The following is an 18,940-nucleotide window of genomic DNA, read 5'->3' as shown; positions in this document are numbered from 1 at the left end:
GTGAATAATGCTGTGTGTAGAACAATGGGTATCTGGGTACTTGTTTTCAGTTTTTGGGGGTATATATCTAGGAGTGGAATTGCTGGATCATATGGTAGTTCTACGTTTAACTTTTTGAAGAACTACCAAAGTGTATTTTGGTATTTTATATGAGGTTATATGACATACACTTAATGAATCTCTTTTCTAAACTTAAGTTCCTTGAAGGCAGGGATGTGTGCTATACATCCGTGTATAGGATGGGCCTAGTACCGTGTCTTAGGAGAAGCAGGTGCTCAGTAAATTGTGGAGTAAGTGTGGGAAGGTTTGAGTAAACGGAGGATTGGGGTGCTGATGGGTTTTGCCTCATCCAGTGACAGCCTGGTATGGAATAGTAAGTTCCACTCCCAGCCTCCAGCCATAGGGGCAAGCACGTGTTGGGTGGGGACTCCTGGAACTTCGGGTCTCACCTCCCTCTCTGGTCCCCCAGCAAGCCATGGAAGAAGAGTTCCAGTTCTTGCGCTGCCAGGGCTGCCGGAAGGAAGCCAAATGCCCCAAGCTGCTACCTTGTCTGCACACGCTGTGTTCAGGATGCCTGCCGCAGCCGGGCTTGCAGTGCCCCATCTGCCAGGCACCCTGGCCCCAAGGCGCTGACACGCAGGCCCTGGATAACGTCTTCTTCGAGAGCCTGCAGCGGCGCCTGTCCGTGTACCGGCAGATCATGGATTCGCAGGCGCTTTGCACCCGCTGCAAAGAACCAGCCAACTACTGGTGCTTTGAGTGTGAGCAGCTCCTCTGCGCCAAGTGTGTCGAGGCGCATCAGTGGTTCCTCAAGCACGAGGCCAGGCCGCTGGCCGAGCTCCGCAGCCAGTCGGTCGGCGAGTTCCTGGACTGCACGCGCAAGTCAAACAACATCTTCTGCTCCAACCCCAACCACCGCAGCCCTGCGCTGACTAGGTGAGCGGACTGGCCCAGGGTGTGGGTGGCGCATCTAGGAGCGGGGTAGAGGATGCGGGGAGCAGAGATAATAGAGTCCCACTAGGAACGTGGGACGGGGAGCTTCTAAGGTCTTACAACTCAAAGTGTGGCTCGAAGACTAGCTGCGTCAGTGGTGATGATACTCTTTGTGCTATCGAATGCAAATGGATGGATAGTAATAGTTTCCAATTTCCCTTATAAGAAATAATGCTGCAGAATCATCTTTGCACGCATATTCAGGAATTTCTTTAGGATAAGTTTTCAGAAATGCCTTTGCTAGGTGAAGGGGTATGAAAGTTTTATGTTTCGATACATATTACCAAACTGCCCTTTAGAAAGTCTTATAATGGAATTTTCCACAAGCACTGCCATGGAGTCTCAGTACAGCTAGATTCTAGGCTGAGGTGTGAGTAGTTAGTTTCTATCTGAAAAGTCAAAACCGGAACACCATGCTATCTGAGAGTGTTTGTATGGAAAAAAAAGTCAAGTCCAATTATAATTATTTTTACTGAACAGCACAGGATTTTAATTTTTTGATAGATAATACATTTATGTGGTTCAAAAAAATAAAAAACAAAATATAGAGAGGGGGGAGTCCCCATTCCACGCTGTGCCCCATCTGCCTAATACCCACCACTTCTCCACAGGTAACCATTGTTACTAGTTTTGAATGTTTTTCCAGAGTTTGTGAATATGCACGCAGATAAGAGTATATCATCTTATAAGGTCTTTATTTTTCCCCCTTTTAGCCAAACAGGTTGCATACCTATGTGAACTTTTAACATTCCCCCCCCCCCAATAGATTGCTTATATAAGATTCTTGGGGATCTGCTTGCAAAGTGAAGGTATTTGGCTTTTGAGGACACGCTCAGACAGAACTCCCTTTCTGCTAAACTGTGGCTGGCTTTCTGCTTGGAGATTTACCACCTGTACGACTAGATTCCTCAACAGCTGATACTGTTTGAATTGGGAGTTCTTTGTTTATTAAGATTGAGGTTCTCCTGGTTAAGTTAGTATTCTACACTTTCACTCCTGGGCCTGGGTCCAGTCCCTGGTCTGGAACACAGATCCCATGTCAAGCAGCCTTAAGCCGTGGTCCAAAAAAAAAAGATGAGGTTCAGTGGCTTTTCTTATGTTTATTGGCCGTTGAGGTTCTTGTTTGTGACTTGCCTACTGAGGTCCTTTGTTTGCTTTGAGGAATTAGTCTTTAATTGTAAGAGCTTGTTACAGTGCAGATACTTTTCCTGTGTTGACTTTTGTCATTTCATTCGATATGAGTCGTCGTTGTGTTTAAGTTTTTAGTTTCACATGGTCCAATCTATCAGTCTCTTCCTTGATGGTGTCTGGCTTTGACCACCCTAGAAAAGATTTTTCCCATGCCAATGTAGACAATATTTATCTATATTCTGTTTTATAATTTGCTTTTATTATTAAATCTTTAATTCCCATGGAATTTATTTTTGTGCATGGTATAAGGTAGGAACCCTCACTTTGCCTTTCTCTCCAAGGGGAAAGCTAGTTTTCTCAATAATTTTATTGAATAATGTACTCTTTTTGTTTTTCCCATTTTTAAAAATTGAATTTTAAAAAATAAAATTAAAAAAAATTGAAGTATAGTTGTTGTTCTCCTCTGAGCAGGACATTGGCTGCATCCTGTAAATTTGATAAGTAGTGTAATTATAGTCAGTCATTTCTTAAATAGCAATAATTTTGGTCTTTTCTCTTTAAATATTTTCTCTTTTATGGAAGAGTTTGGGGGAGAATGTTTTCTAGTTTCAAGTGGCTTGTGATGATTGGTTTCAATATGTGATGTTAATTTCTACAGAATGGTCAATTAGTTTGTAAGAGTCCTACCTGAGACTATTGTGAGGTTTTCTTTGGAATATACCATGTTCCTTGGACTAGCATATTCCTTGGATTTACAATATATATATACATTCTTTATATATATATATAATACACACATACTCTGTTTTTGTTTAAATTTTTTGTTTGTTTTTTTCCTTTTTTTAGGCCTAATGCAAGGCATATGGAGGTTCCCAGGCTAGGGGTCTAATCAGAGCTGTAGCTGCAGGCCTGTACCACAGCCACAGCAACACAGGATCCGAGCTGAGTCTGTGACCTACACCACAGCTCATGGCAACGAGGGATCCTTAACCCACTGAGCGAGGCCAGGGATCAAACCTGCTTCCTCATGGATGCTAGTCAGATTTCGTTAACCACTGTGCCACGACAGGAACTCCCTAAATTTTTTTATTATTTTTTTCCTTTTTTGGCCACACCTGCAGCATACGGAAGTTCCTGGGATAGGGGCTGAATCAGAACTGCAGCCGCTGGCGCTACACCACAGCCACATCAAAGCTGCATCTGTGACCTATGCTGCAGCTTGGAGCAAACCCAGATCCTGAATCCACTGAGCAAGGCCAGGGGTCTAACTTGCATCCACGAGAACACTATTTCGGGTTCTTAACTCACTGCACCACAACAGGAACTCTTATTAAAAAAAAAAAAAATTATTTTTGTTTAAATTTTTAACGAACATATTACAATGTGTGTCTTTCTCTCTAACCATCAAGAGTAGATGACAATTATTCTTCCAGATAAGATAAAACCTTTAGCATACTTTTTCTTCCCTCTTTCCCTTCCCACATTTAGACTTAGTTGGAATAACATGAAATTGTAACTTTAGATTAATACCAAATTTTTATATGCTTTTTCTATTCTAAGCATCCTTTTTTGAAAGTTATTAAGTGTCATCATCACATTATAACCCACTTGTTGTCCATAATAGATTATAATTGGCTTCATAGCTCACAGTATTTTTTCTGTAGTATATCTTACTCTTTCTTCAGTTATTTACTGTGATTAATTTCCATTTGGCTGGAAAACTTCAAGTTTTTTTTTTTTTTTTTGGTTGTTTTTCAGAAAGTGTTTACTTTCTGGGACCTTCAGTACCTTAACTTGTGTGTCCTTTTGCTGTTATACATAAAGGAAAGTTTAGCTAGATATAAAATTCTGAGGTCACAGTCACAAATCTTCCATGTTGAAATGTATAAACATTGCCTCATAAATTTGGTCTCCAATGTTATAGATAAGAAATTCAGTTATTGGAGTTCCCATTGTGGCGCAGTGGTTAACGGGGGTCACAAATCTTCCATGCTGAAATGCATAAACATTGCCTCATAAATTCGGTCTCCAATGTTATAGATAAGAAATTCAGTTATTGGAGTTCCTGTTGTGGTGCAGTGGTTAACGAATCCGACTAGGAATCACGAGGTTGCGGGTTCGATCCCTGGCCTTGCTCAGTGGGTTAAGGATCCAGCATTGCCATGAGCTGTGGTGTAGGTTGCAGATGCGCGGCTCGGATCCCTCGTTGTGGTGGCTCTGGTGTAGGCCGGTGGCTGTAGCTCCAATTAGACCCCTTGCCTGGGAACTCCATATGCCGCAGGAGCAGCCCTAGAAAAGGTAAAAAGACAAAAAAAAAAAAAAAAAAAAAAGAAATTCAGTTATTGTCAGAGTTCCTGTCGTGGGGCAGCAGAAATGAATCCGACTAGGAACCAGGAGGTTGCGGGTTCAATTCCTGGTCTCACTCAGTGGGTTAAGGATCTGGCATTGCCATGAGCTGTGGTGTAGGTCGCAGACGCGGCTTGGATTCCCAGTTGCTGTGGCTCTGGTGTAGGCAGGCAGCTACAGCTCTGATTGGACCGCTAGCCTGGGAACCTCCATATGCCGCGGGTGCAGCCATAAAAAGACAAAAAAAAAATTCGGCTATTGTCTAATTATATTTCCTCTGTGAGTGATCTGTTTTTGTTTGCTAAGGATTTTTTTTTTTTTTTTTTTTGTCTTTTGGTTGTTGTTGTTGTTGCTATTTCTTGGGCCGCTCCCGCAGCATATGGAGGTTCCCAGGCTAGGGGTCGAATCGGAGCTGTAGCCACCGGCCTACGCCAGAGCCACAGCAACTGGGAATCCAAGCCGCGTCTGCGACCTAAACCACAGCTCATGGCAACGCCGGATCGTTAACCCACTGAGCAAGGGCAGGGACCGAACCCGCAACCTCATGGTTCCTAGTCGGATTCGTTAACCACTGCGCCACGACAGGAACTCCTGCTAAGGATTTTTACATAATTTATTCTTGAAAATGATTGATCAAACTATAGGTATTCTTTTCTTTTTTCGATAATCCTCTCTGACATTGTTGAACTGGAAGTTCAAGTCTTTCTGTAGCTCAAAGAAATTGTCTTCTTTTTTATGTGCTGATTTCCATTTATTTGCTTATTTTTTTCTTTTTATAACTGTTGTATGGAGATTGGAACTCCAAATCCATCTTTTACATCTTTTATCTTTTTTTCATTGTTTCTGTTACTTTGCCTTTTTTCTTCCAGATTCTTAGAGGTGCTTGAATTGATTTTCTCATTCACCAACTCATTTTTTTAAGAGACTTCTTTCCACTGTTTACTATATCTATGTTGAGTTTTTTTGTTTTCCCTAGCAATCATGTTTTTTTAATTGCCAAACAAGGTCAGTGTTCTCAGGGTGCTTTTTCTTGGCAGCCTGTTTTTGTTTTCTTGATGGATGTTCTTAAATCTCCCTGAAAAACAAACTTTGAATTTTAAAGGTTTATGTTTCCTTTTTTTTTTTTTTTTTTTTTTAGTGTGAGCCAAGAACCAGTTTTGTCCCCATTTTGACTGTTGATTCTTTTTTTTTTTTGTCTTTTTGATTCTTTTCCTAAGTCCTGTGGTTCTTTGTTTTCTGCACACATGTAAGCAGGGGGTGGATTGGGGTGGATTTCTTCCTAGGCACAGTGGACAAGGTGGTCCAGCCAGTAAGAGGACAGGATTCTTTTCTCTTGATCATGATGGATGGCTTCAAAAACCTGACTGTGTTGCTTAAAAATCATGCTCACACACATACACACAGTCACAATTCACATTGTTTCACAGTTTACCAGTGATTACTAGAAAAACTCAACTGTTTCCTCTGACTCAAAACCTCAGGGCTGTAAATAACCCACAACTTCTTTCCAGTGACAAGTCGGTAATAAACAGTTTCATGTTGAACTGATTTGGGCCTCACACTGACGAGCAGCCTCAGAAGTGGCTTTAAATGTAGGCCTCAGCCTGGGAGTGTCCTCCCTGGGGCCCTTGGCATTTGGTCCCGTGCCTGTGAAGTCCCTTCCTACTCTGCCCGTGTTCCTACTGTGTAGCAGGCCCTCTGCTCAGGGCTAGGGCATAGTACAAACAGATACAGCCCTGCCTCTCCCAGAGGTCACAGTCTGGTGAAGGAACCAGATCTGCAATTAACAATGAAGGCTGCAAAATGCTTTGAGGAAGTTTGCTCACCAGTGTCGCTCTGCCAATAGTTGCCCTTGTCACACTGTCCTCTCCCTCATGTTCTCCCTTGCCAGTATCCCCATCTGTCACAGGTCACAGGGCAGACATCCAGTGTGTGCTCAGTCAATAATTGAAGGGAAGAAGGAAGAAGGAAGGCAGGCACAAGGCCAGTGATCTCAGAAAAGCCTTCCTTCCCAGCCTGCATTGGCTAGGGAAGGTAGTTTCCAAGAGGATGTCCCACTTAGCCTGCTATGTAAGGAAGCAGAAGGGGGAGGGAGCATATGCAAAGCTGGGGTTTGGGGCAAGTCTGCTGCATTTTAAGAACTGAAAGGAAAGGCTCTGCAGGAGGGCAGGGCCTGGGAGGTGAGCTGGGGTCAAACCTGGGAGAATTGGAAGAGTTGGGACTCTGTCATACAATCTCAGGGACAAAGAATATTCCGTTTGCTCCTTTTTCCTGCTGTTTACTCTTGTTGTACTTGTGAATGTCCTAGAGAACACAGTGTGAGTGGACCTATGGGGGACTCTGTTGGAAATCCACTGCTGGTGTTAAGGCAGAGGGTGGGCTAATGTTCACATCCTCTCTCTGTACTCTGGAACTTTGAAGTGGGCAGGTTTGGGAGCAGGGAGACTACAATTTCTTTCTTTGACTGCATGCTCATTTATATGTTACCCGATTCCATAAAGAATCTGAGATTTACTGCCATACTGTTGGGTATGTGACCCAGTGGAAACTGAAGCAAAGACTCTGGACCTGGGGAAAGGGAGTCCAATTAGGAGGCCAAGGCCATGGTGCAGGTAGAGGTGAGGGCTGCAAGAATGTAGAGATGGCAGTGCGGGGAGAAGGCCAGAGTCTCACACCACCACGGCCTGCCTGACCTGGAGGTCACGGTGGCTGCCAGCCTTTTCATCAGGCGTGCTGGGGAGGACCGTCCAGCCAAGGGTCACATGGGTTTAGGACAGCAGCTTGTCAGATCCCAAAGGTCGGCTGGATGGGGTAGGGGAATTAATCCAGGGCCGTCAAAATTTATAGGCATTGGTTAAGTGGAGAAAACAAAAGACCTATCATGATATAATGAGACCATAAGCTGGAAAGAGCTCCTGAGACCAGAAGTTGAAATGATTGGCACCCAATGGGGAAAGATGCCCTGGGAAGCCCAGGGGAGGGTTCAGGGCAGAGGTGGACATCATGCAGTAGCTGCAGAAGCCAGGGTGCAGTGAACAGGTTTGAAGCCAGCCTTGAGTGAAACTCCCCACCTCTGGTACCTGGGCATCACCTTTCGATAGGAAACTTTCCCTTTACCAGTATGGTCAGAGAATGGGCTCTTCTGATTGGATTGGACCTATTAACACAATGAAGCACTTTCCTATCTTTTGAGATGTTTTTCCTGTGCTGTTATCTTAATTCCCACATCCTCCTATAAAATTATTGCAGAAGAGAGAATTGTAGGATTAGGAGAGCATTAATGGGAGCTCATCCCCAAATGGGAACCAGGCCCGGGACAGGATGCAGTGTTTCCTGACTTCAGGCTGTGCACCTTTCCTGGAGCTGCTGGCCTCCACATGCAGGCGATCATCAACGAACAACTGGGCTGAGTGGCCAAAAAAAAAAAAAAAAGGGGGATTCCACAAGTTGCTTGTTTACAACTTAGAGTGGTATTTTCCCTTAGAATTAGATTATGCAAAGGATGCATGCTGTTTAAGCAATGTTAAATTTAATTTTCCTGGAGGCCACGTGGAGGCGCTTGCGGCAGTGCACCTGCAACCCCCTGGACTCACTCTCTTCCCACCCCCTCAGGTAGCGCGCCCCCCACCCCGAGTCGGACGTACCCGCTCTCTCCCCGCTTCCGGCCCTTCTTCTCAGAGCCCAGTAGGACTGAGTGCCAGCTCTGGGCTCACCCACCTCCCGTTCCGATTGCCCCTTGGGTGGCGTCCCACCGTCAGGAATGCGAACACTAACCCCGCCAATCTCTGCAACCCCTCAAATCTCCGGGCTTGTCCTGCTTGCAGGGCTTGGAGCATGGGGTGCCCTCTTCCTCACCCACCCCTTCCCGTGCACCCCCGCGTCACAGCCAGCCTGCACACCAACCGGCCCGCGGAAGGGCGGCTGGGCCTCATGAGAAGGCCCGGCCGCTGCGACTGATACACCAACCCCAACCTCCCCACGTCGCAGTTCCTAGAAAATCATTAAAAACTGCTTGAGTTCGGTTCGAAAAAAAAAAAAAAAATTAATTTTCCTTGACTCTGACAAAAGAAAAAGATACTGAACTAAAATTTGACTTGCTAAACTTTAAAGAAATATTTCTTTATCCTAAAATATTTCCTGAAAGCCCTCTCTAAGATTGAGCAAAAAAAATTAGTAGGATATTAATAGGCTGGAGTCATTATAGTTTGTTTTTTAGTGAAGTGCCTCTGTTTTAGACAGTGGGAATGAAGTCCTTGTTGTGGAAGATCAGGATGGCCCACTTGTATGTTTCTAGTCTTGGTTCCACACCAAAATGGCTCTAATGCCATTTCTCGGGTCCTTTTACTTTAATGCTACTTTTCACAGATTCTTTTGATTCAGCTCTTAGTTGGATGGATGTTGTCAGTCAGCAGTTTTCCTCAAGAAGGACTTCTGTGTTCTTAATTCCTGGAGTCTGTTGGTGTTGAGAACATCTGTCAGTTGCTCTTATATGTGCATGACATCTTGGCTGGGTATAATAATACCTGGTCACATGCTTTCCTTTAGAGCTTTGTAGGCCTTGCTGCATTGTCTTCCAAATGTTCACCAGGAGAGGTCTAAGGCCAAATTTATTTGCTTTTTCTGTCTTGATGCCTAAAAATCTTTTTCATTCCTGAAGTTTATTAATTTCACCAGGCAATCTTGGTGTTGAGCATTTCATATCAAATTAATCATGGAACCTGGCATGCTCCTTTAGTCTAAAAGTTCTATTTAGGAGTTCCCATCGTGGCTCAGTGGTTAATGAATCCAACTAGGAACCATGAGGTTATGGGTTCGATCCCTGGCCTTGCTCAGTGGGTTAAGGATCCGGTGTTGCCGTCAGCTATGGTGTAGGTTGCAGATGCGGCTCAGATCCCACGTTGCTGTGGCTCTGGCGTAGGCCAGCGGCTACAACTACGATTAGACCCCTAGCCTGGGAAGCTTCATATGCCAGGGAGCGGCCCTAGAAAAGGCAAACAAGAAAAAAGACAAAAAAAATAAAAAATAAAAAAATGAAAGTTCTATTTATTTCAATAAAATTTTCTTGCATTATCCCTCCTCCCTGTTCTTCTTTTTCCTCCTCATTTTTCTCTTGCTCTATTACCATTAGTGTTTCAGTTTTTAATTTATGATCTTAATTTTTTTTCAGATTAGTAATCTTTATTGTATTTACTACAATTTGGGGGAAACCTTTGTATTTAATTAGTATTGAATGAATAACAAAGATCAGAACCATAGTATACACTTAGGGGTAAATAAAATCATCTTCTACCCATTGTTATAAAAGTACTTGAGAATATCAAAATTATGTGTCACATAAGGAGGTACTGCTTGTTTTCTATGTCTCCAGACTCTGTTAACATTTAATGATTAACTTTATAGTCATTGAATTTTGTAACAAATTCCTTCTTTGGCAGACTTTACAATTTGGATCTGTTCTGCCAAAACTGTCAAGAGTTGGTACAGGGAGTTCCCATTCTGGCGCAGTGGTTGACGAATCCGACTAGGAACCATGAGGTTGTGGGTTCGGTCCTTGCCCTTGCTCAGTGGGTTAACGATCCGGCGTTGCCGTGAGCTGTGGTGTAGGTTGCAGAAGCGGCTCGGATCCCGCGTTGCTGTGGCTGTGGCGTAGGCTGGCAGCTACAGCTCCGATTAGACCCCTAGCCTGGGAACCTCCATATGCCAGGAGCAGCCCAAGAAATAGCAAAAAGACCAAAAAAATAAATAAATAAATAAATAAAATAAAAAATAAAAAAAAGAGTTGGTACAACTGAATATGAGTGCTGCCTGTTTATACCATATATTATTTAACTAATATAGTATTAAGTTATTGTTATCTTAATCATCAGATATCATTTTTCTTATTTATGTCTTTAGTTAATTGATGCTACTATTTCCATCTCTTTTGCCATTTTATTTATTGAAATCAGGTTGGACTTAAATACAATAGCTTGATAATCATTTCTCTGTATGATAAACTTTGTCTTGTCTTGCAATATTTATTGGCATTAAATCCCAACTGTGTTCATGTTCACCAATATTCACTACTATATAATTGTAATGCATTATTATAAAACTCAATGAATTTGCTCAAGTTATCTAACTTTGTTCCAAAACTTGAATCTCCTTCATTAACCTATAACTTAATGTGATACTTAAAATCCTTCTTGCACTTGATGCTATCTAGACTGTACTTCTAAGGGACAGCATTGTAATCACCTCAGCGTATGCCTGTAATCACATTTTGGCAGTACCATGTAGTGGCACTGGGAAGGGTTAATTGATAGAACAGAGGCAAGGAGGCCTATTAGGGGACAGTGCTAAAGGAGATAAGCTGTAGCTGGGGACAAGAACAAAGGCAGTAGCATTGGGAACCAATGTGACAGATTAAGGAACCAGAATTCTCCCTTAATCATCTCTACATCTGGCCCCACACCTGCGCATTGTTGGTACTCTGTAATTTTTTTTTTTAAAGTAAACAAAGGTAGAATTCAGTAAGACTTAATGATGAGTTATTGTGGAAGTGGTAGGGGAGGGGGAGGAATCTGGAATTTTCCTTGGTCTTTGGCTTGAGTGACCTTTGAATGGTAGTGTCATTCACTGCCATGAAGAGAGCAGGGGAGGCGGGGCACCCGTGCGGCAGTGCCCCTGCTACCAACTGAATTAGTGACATGGCCCAACAGAACACCGTCAAAAAAGAGTGAGGGAGGAAAACCACAAACTTTCCCTTACTCATTCTTGGCTATGGAGCCGGCGTGAGACAAGAGTGTGAAATAGACCAGGCTTCCTCCTCTCCCCTTTCCTTGCTGCTTCGCTTAACTTCTGGTATCTTCATCTCTAAGACCTCAGGTTTTCCCATCTCTATCACCACCTTCTCAATTAAAGAATTGTTGGAGGAAGGGTAGCCAACACTACCCTTTCACTCCCTTAAAGCTTCCCAGCCTCAATAATTATACACCTCCTCTCCTCGCTTCAGAAATCTTACTTCCTCAATGGAGTTCCTGTTATGGCTCAGTGGTTAATGAACCTGACTAGTATTCATGAGGACTCCGGTTTGATCCCTGACCTTGTTCAGTGGGTTAAGGATCCGACATTGCCGTGAGCTGTGGTGTGGGCCACAGTTGCGACTCAGATGCAGCATTTTGTGTGGCTATGGTGTAGGCCTGCAGCTGCAGCTCTATTTGACCCCTAGCCTGGGAACCTCCATATGCCGTGGGTATAACCCTAAAAAAAAAAAAAAAAAAGATAACAACAACAAAAAAGAAATCTTATTTCCTCAACTGTGTCACCCTGGAGATAGCAGGAAACCAGTCTGATTAAGTGCATTCATACTACAATGTAAATGACTGATGGATCCCTTTAATTACCCTCCAGCTAGTTATTTGAGTTTCCTAAGAAGGCTGCTCCTTTCACTACTGTACCAAAGTGAAAGCTCCCAGTCACCCTTGTTGAGATGGGGATGGTGATATGGCGAGTTTTTCCATCACCATTCAGGCAAGCCAGGCCCTGCCCTAGAGTCCTGCTCTGGAGCCAGCTCTCCTCCATGGGTCCTGTTTTCCTCGGATTTTTGCTTCCTGCATTCTGAGTTGCCCTGTTTCCTAGAACAGCAGAAGTGGCATGCTGCTCTGGTTCTAGTGGGAGGTGTGGCTAGACTGGGGTGGCATGTCCCTATTGGGAAGGGATCAGCCCAGAGACCACACTCAATGGGGATGTTTCCTTATTGTTGAGAGCATTGCCCCACCAGCAGCAGGGCTGTCCCTGCTGTGTGGACATGTGTAGCTAATGCCCCCTCTTTTAATGTCTCCAGAATGTCTGGTGTGGACCTGGTACTGTGCTGGTTTGCCGTTTTATCCTTGCAAAAGACTGTGAAAGAGCATCCTTTATCCTCATTTTATAGATGGGGAAATTAAGACTCGGAAAGAAAGTAATTTATTCAAGGCCTCATAGCCAGGAATCATGGAAGAGCTCAGATTCAGGCCCAGGTCGATCCGCCTCTAGAACCCACACCCTTTCCGTGGTCAGGTGGCCTCTGGCATGGTACTTTAGACACAAGTAGCTTTGAGATGGAGAGACTGATAATCCAGGAAACATGTTGGGGCATCCTTTAAAATATTAATAGTGTAGTCAATTCACTGAACTTTCTAAAAAGATAAGCGAAACAGTTCACCAAGGAAGACGAGGAAGCGGCGTTGTAATTCTTAGATGGGATGTTCTTTGAAGGTTCCCAAATTGCCTCTTATTTAAAGTCCAAACTCCTTTGTTGAGAGTTGATTATGGAAAGGTTTGGAAAATCTTTGGAAAAAGAGAGAGGGGAGGAAAAGAGGTAACTACTGTCCATATAGACTTTTTCCTTTCCTTCCTGCTGTCTCTATAATATACAACAGGATGAACAACACAAGTGTTACAAAATGTGATTTTTCCTAAAATAGAAGGTCGTGACTGTCCTGCCAAAAATAGTTTTGAGTTTTTAGGCAACTGCATCTGTTAATTGTATGATTTCTTCCATTACTTCAATGGTCATAAGGTCTTTACTGTCATGAAAGTAAATAATCAACTATTATATCTCTGGGGTGTTATTTTTCACATTTAACTCGGACTCATCAAAAATGTATCTCGGAGTTCCCGTCGTGGCTCAGTGGTTAACCAATCCGACTAGGAACCATGAGGTTGCGGGTTCGATCCCTGGCCTTGCTCAGTGGGTTAAGGATCCAGCGTTGCCGTGTGCTGCGGTGTAGGTCGCAGCCGTGGCTCAGATCTGGCATTGCTGTGGCTGTGGCATCGGCTGGTGGCTACAGCTCCGATTCAACCCCTGGCCCGGGAACCTTCATATGCCTCGGGAGCAGCCCTAGAAAAGGCCAATAGACCAAAAAAAAAAAAAAAAAAAAAATTATATCTTGGTGTAGTGTGTGAAGCAAAGCTCTATTTATTATCTGATTTATTTTCCCCCCTGTGGCCATTTTTCCTGATCCAGCTGTTGAAAACCTTTTTAATGTCCATTAGTTTGGGATGCTTTCTTTATTGTATGAAATATGACATTCTTATAGATTCTTTAGAACCATCTCTTCTGTTGTGCTGACTAATACCATGCTTTTAGTAATGGTGGTTCTATAATGTTGTTATCTGGCAGAGGAAATCCGCTTTTGAAGGAAATTTTCAAAAAATTTCTTAGCGCTTTGATTTGTTTACTCCTTCATGTGAAATTTGGAATCAGCTGGTTACATTTCAAAGTCTCATAATTTGACTAAAATGCTTGAAACCTTTATATTAACTTGAGGAAAATTAATGTTATAATATTTAGTCTCTTCAGTTGGGACCTTATTACACTTTTGTTTTTTTCTTTGTTTGTTTTGTTTTCTTGTGCTTTTTAGGGCTGCACTTGCGGCATTCGAAAGTTCCCAGGCTAGGGGTCAAATCAGAACTTCAGCTGCCTGCCTACACCACAGCCACAGCAACACTGGATTGGAGCCACGTCTGTGACCTACACCACAGCTCACGGCAACGCCGGATGCTTAACCCACTGAGCGAGGCCAGGGACTGAACCCACAACCTCATGGTTCCTAGTCTGATTCGTTTCCACTGCACCACCACAGGAACTCCTACACTTTTGTGTTTTTTAGACTCTCTCACTCTCTCAGTGGGTTTTTGTCTTTTTCTCCACATAAGTCTTACAAAATTGTGTCTAGGGAGTTTTTTATAGCATTTTTAAAGTTGTTCTGAATGGGAACATGGAAATTTTCTATATTTCTTTTCATGAGCTTTGCTGGTATAGAATCAAGCTGTTTTTCTCTCTCTTTTTAAACTTAGAAATTTATTTTTTCTTTATTTTTTTCCTTTTTTAAAATGATTTTTATTTTTTCCATTAAATCTGGTTTGTCGTGTTCTGTCAATTTTCTATTGTTCAGCAAAGTGACCCAGCCACGCATACATTCGTTTTCTCACATTATCCTCCATCATGAGTGACTAGATATAGTTCCCAGTGCTACACAGCAGCATCTCATGCTTATCCATTCCAAAGGCAATAGCTGGTATCTATTAACCCCAGATTTCCAGTCCATCCCACCCCCCCCAACACCATTTTCATCTCTTAATTCTGGTGTAATCCAGCCATTTTGCTGAGAAACTTCTTATTGCTTCTGTGGTATTTTAGCTCATTCAGAGTATTCCAGGATCAAATAAGTGTCCTTTCCTTTCCAGAGCTGCACCTCTCTCAGCCTGTGTTGAGTTTGGGTCCCTGTCATGGAGCTCCTTAGAGGCAGGTGCCCACCTCACCTGTCTCCCTACAAAGTGCCAAGCACACAGTAGGTGCTCAGGGTGTCTTTTGGATGAAGGTGAAGGAACCCTAGGCCAAGGAAGTCCTTCCTGGTCTTGGGAGGCAGCACCATGCTGGGTCATTCTGATTCAGGGTCTGCACCTCAGTCTTATCAGGAAATTGAGGGATTTGGGCCCTTGAACAGAGACCTGTTGCCAGTGGTCTCCTTCTCTTCAGAGGGGGAGCAGTGGCAGGTTTCCCTGGGGAGACCCCATTTTGGGTAGAAGGGGCTTAAGCAAAGGAGAACTGTGGGCCACGAGGCAAGTCTTGCTCTCTCCCCAGCCAGGCCACCCTAGGAGTCCACTCCAAGTCTTGGAGCACTGTTTCTAAGGAAAGGAAGCTCAACTCAGACTCAGCCCCTCTCACAGGAGCCCAAAGCCAGGAAAATGACAATTGGTTTTAGTTCTTCTCCCTTTATTTGTTTTTCCTCTTCTTTTTTTTTTTTTTTTGCCACACCCATGGCATATGGAAGTTCCCAGCCAGGCCAGGGATCAAATCCAAGCTGCAGCTGTGACCTATGCCATAACTGTGGCAATGTTGGATCCCTAACCCACTGCACCTTATTTCTGCACCCTAAAATGATCCACATCTAATTGAATTCTTTTGCATCTAATGATTCTTTATGCATCCCATGAGCCACATCTAATGGAATTTAAAACATAGGTAAGGGGGTTCCCACTGTAGCTCAGCAGGTTACCAACCTGACTGGTATCCATGAGGCTGCAGGTTTGATCCATGGCCTCGATTAGTGGGTTAACAATCCGCTATTGCTGTGAGCTGTGGTGTAGGTCACAGACTCGGCTCAGATCCCACACTGCTGTGGCTGTGGCATAGGTCGGCAGCTACAGCTCTGATTCAACCCCTAGCCTGGGACCCTCCATATGCCGAGGGAGCAGCCCTAAAAAGCAAAACAAACAAACAAACAAACAACAACCAACATAGTTAATACATACATTCACAAGGTTTAAACATCAAGGCAACCTAAAATGTCTGGTTCCACCTCTGCCCTGCCTCATCTCCTAGATACTTTTATTAATTTGTGTACTAAGGTTTCTTTATTCAAATGCAACCAAATATGAATATGGACTTATTTTTCTCCATTCATACACAAAATGTAGCATCCTATACATATACTTCTGCACTTTGATTTTTTTCTTTTTTCTTTTTAGGGCCACACCCCCCAGGGCATACGGAGGTTCCCGGGCTAGGGGTCGAATCGGAGCTGTAGCTGCCGGCCCATGCCACAGCCACAGCAACATGGGATCTGAGCCACATTTGTGACCTACACCACAGCTCACCACAAAGCCGGATCCTTAACCCACTGGGCGAGGCCAGGGATCAAACCAGCAACCTCATGGTTCCTAGTTGGATTCATTTCTGCTGTGCCACAACGGGAACTCCTACTTCTGCACTTTGATTTTTTTAACTTAAAACATACATTATATTAAATATTGAACACTCATTTGCTTGTCACTGTTCGAATCTTTTCTGTATATTAACCCATTTAATCCTCCTAATACTCCTATTATTATCCTCATCTTGCCAGGGAGATTTTTTCCATATAATGAACATCTTCAAATATTTTCAGCTGCATATTCCCCTGTTGTATGAGTGCATCATGATTTCTGTAACTCACTGCCTAGTGATGGGCTCTTGGTTGTTTTTTTTTTTTGTCTTTTTGCTATTTCTTGGGCCGCTCCTGCGGCATATGGAGGTTCCCAGGCTAGGGGTCTAATTGGAGCTGTAGCTGCCAGCCTACGCCAGAGCCACCGCAACACGGGATCCGAGCCGCGTCTGCAACCTACACCACAGCTCACGGCAACGCCGGATCGTTAACCCACTGAGCAAGGCCAGGGATCGAACCCGCAACCTCATGGTTCCTAGTCGGATTCGTTAACCACTGCGCCACGACGGGAACTCCCCTTGGTTGTTTCTAATCTTTGCTATCATGGACTGTGTGGCATTGTACAGATGTTATTTTGTATGTGTGGAAATTGAGCTGCAGAATAGCTATCTAGAAGGGGGATTTCTGTGTCAAAGGATAAACGCATTTGTAATTTTGATGAATATTGCCAGATTGCCCTCGGTAGAAGCTCTTCTTTCTTTTTGTAATTGCCTAGGGTTTCTTTTTTTTTTTTTTTAATGAGAGTTGCAACGTTTATTTCAGGTTCTCTCTTGTTTTTTTTTTTTTTTTTTTCTTTTTTGCCACACAGGCAGTATGTGGGAATTCCTGGGCCAGGGATTGAACCTACGCCGCACAGCAGCAACCAGAGCCACAGCGGTGAGAACGCAGGAACCTCAACCCGCTAGGCCATCAGAGAACTCCCTGCCTAGCGTTTCTCATGAATAGTGTCATTGGTGAACCACTAATATATCGGTCAATTATATCATGGTCTTTGTTAAAAACATTTATATAGGACTTAGTTGATCCTCTATAGCCTGCCCGTATGAGGTGGGGCTTATCCCTGTTTTAAAGACAAGAAAACTGAGGTGCAGAGAGGTTAAGTGGCCTGCCAAGGACTGGTGCAGAGCTGAGGTTGGATCCACATCTGCCCAGCATATTTTTTTGCTCCACCTGCCACTTAACCTTAGTCACTGGCCCTGGCTCTGGCTGATGGGCCTGTGTTACTTAAATCAGATTCCCTGAAGCTGGGGAAGCTGAAAGCTCAAGACCCAGTGGAAACCCCCATTCCCCTTTTCCACACTCTGGGCTCTCTAGCAAACTTTTGCTGGTGTGTAGTAAGTCTCCTGGGTTTGACCAGAAGGATCAAGCCCTGGAAACTTACTATCTTGGGTGACTTGGAAAGGTTGAGAGAGCCAGCAAAGCTGAGGACCAGGATCTGGTGCCAGGATTTTGGAATTAGGTGGGCCACTAGACTCTCTGCTGGCGGTTCTGGGACAAGCGGATATCAATTATTGAGGCCAAAGTGGCCCCAGCTAAAATCCTTTCTCTTGGCCCCTGAGAAATCCTGCTGTAATTTACTCTCACCAGTCAGAGTGGTGATTTCTTACTGTCATTGCTGGTGAGAGTAGATTACAGTAGTATTTCTAGGGAAGTAACTAATATTTTTCCCAGTAATATTTGAAGGGGCAGCACTGCCATGTTTCAGAACATGGACTCTGAGCCAGACTGCTTGGGTTTTTATGTGAGTATCCTATTGCTGGCATAACAAATTGCTACATATTTAGAGACTTGAACCATGACAGATTAATTGTTAGGTACCTTTGGCGGTCAGAAGTCTGAAATGAGTCTCACTGAGATAAAATCAGAATGTCAGTAGGGCTGTGTTCCTTCTGGAGGCTTTCGAGAAGAATCCATTTTCTTGCCTTTTCCAGCTTCTAGAGGCTGCCCACATTCTGTGTTTCATGATCCCCTTCCATCCTCAAAGCCAGCTGGATAGCATCACTCTGACTTGCATTTCTATTATCACATCTCCCTTTTGTCACTCTCCTGCCCCACCTCCCACTCTTTCCACTCTAAGGACTCTTGTGATTATACTGGGTCCACCCAGATAACCCAGGATAATCTTCCCGCTTCATGACCCTTAACATAGTCATATACCTATAAAGCCCTTTTTGCCATGTAAGGTACCATCCTCAGGTTCCAGGAATTAGTACTTGGAGGAGCCATTATCTGCCTACTACAATATGCATCTGCACTCTACCACTTACTAATTGTGTGACCTTGGACAAGTTGTTGTATCTCTTGTTCAGTTTCCCCATCCTTAACATGGAAATAATAGTAATTCCTACTCCATGGGCTTGTTAGGAGGATTAAAAGAGTTGCTATTTGTCAACTACTTATGGTAGTGTCTGCCACATAATAAATGTTATGGAAGTGCCTGCTGGCTAAGATATATTAAATACATAAAAATATTCACACTCTTTGGTCTAGCAATCCTATTATTTTGTAATCTATTTCATAGAAACAAAAGGATCCATGTATTAGGCTACATAAAGCATTGGTCCATATTGGGAGAAAATGCATAAACAGGAAATCACTGGACTATGCATTAATGGGATGACCGAATCAGTGTACTCTATCTGGAATGTAATGGAACAATTTTTTTTCTTTGGCCTTTTTTTAGGGCCACACCTGTGGCCTATGGAGGTTCCCAGGCTAGGGGTCAAATCAGAGCTGTA

At 43.6% G+C, this 18,940-nt stretch overlaps 1 protein-coding gene across 1 annotated transcript in view; it reads left to right on the top strand.

Annotated features, from left to right (window-relative positions):
• PML (PML nuclear body scaffold) overlaps positions 1–18,940 on the top strand; it is a 45,090-nt gene that overhangs the window by 1,471 nt on the left and 24,679 nt on the right. The window contains 1 exon segment of the mRNA XM_084968842.1: positions 470–936. Coding sequence (XP_084824968.1) covers positions 470–936 — 467 coding nt within the window.

The sequence above is a fragment of the Sus scrofa genome, chromosome 7 (assembly GCF_054392235.1).
Source record: "Sus scrofa isolate SSC_HxYL_T2T_F1_AM1 chromosome 7, Sscrofa_HxYL_maternal_Yorkshire_Landrace_v2.0, whole genome shotgun sequence".
In the NCBI taxonomy this organism is placed as follows: domain Eukaryota; kingdom Metazoa; phylum Chordata; class Mammalia; order Artiodactyla; family Suidae; genus Sus; species Sus scrofa.
The sequence above is the reverse complement of the archived record's forward strand: the minus strand, read 5'-3'. Positions and strand labels throughout refer to the sequence as shown.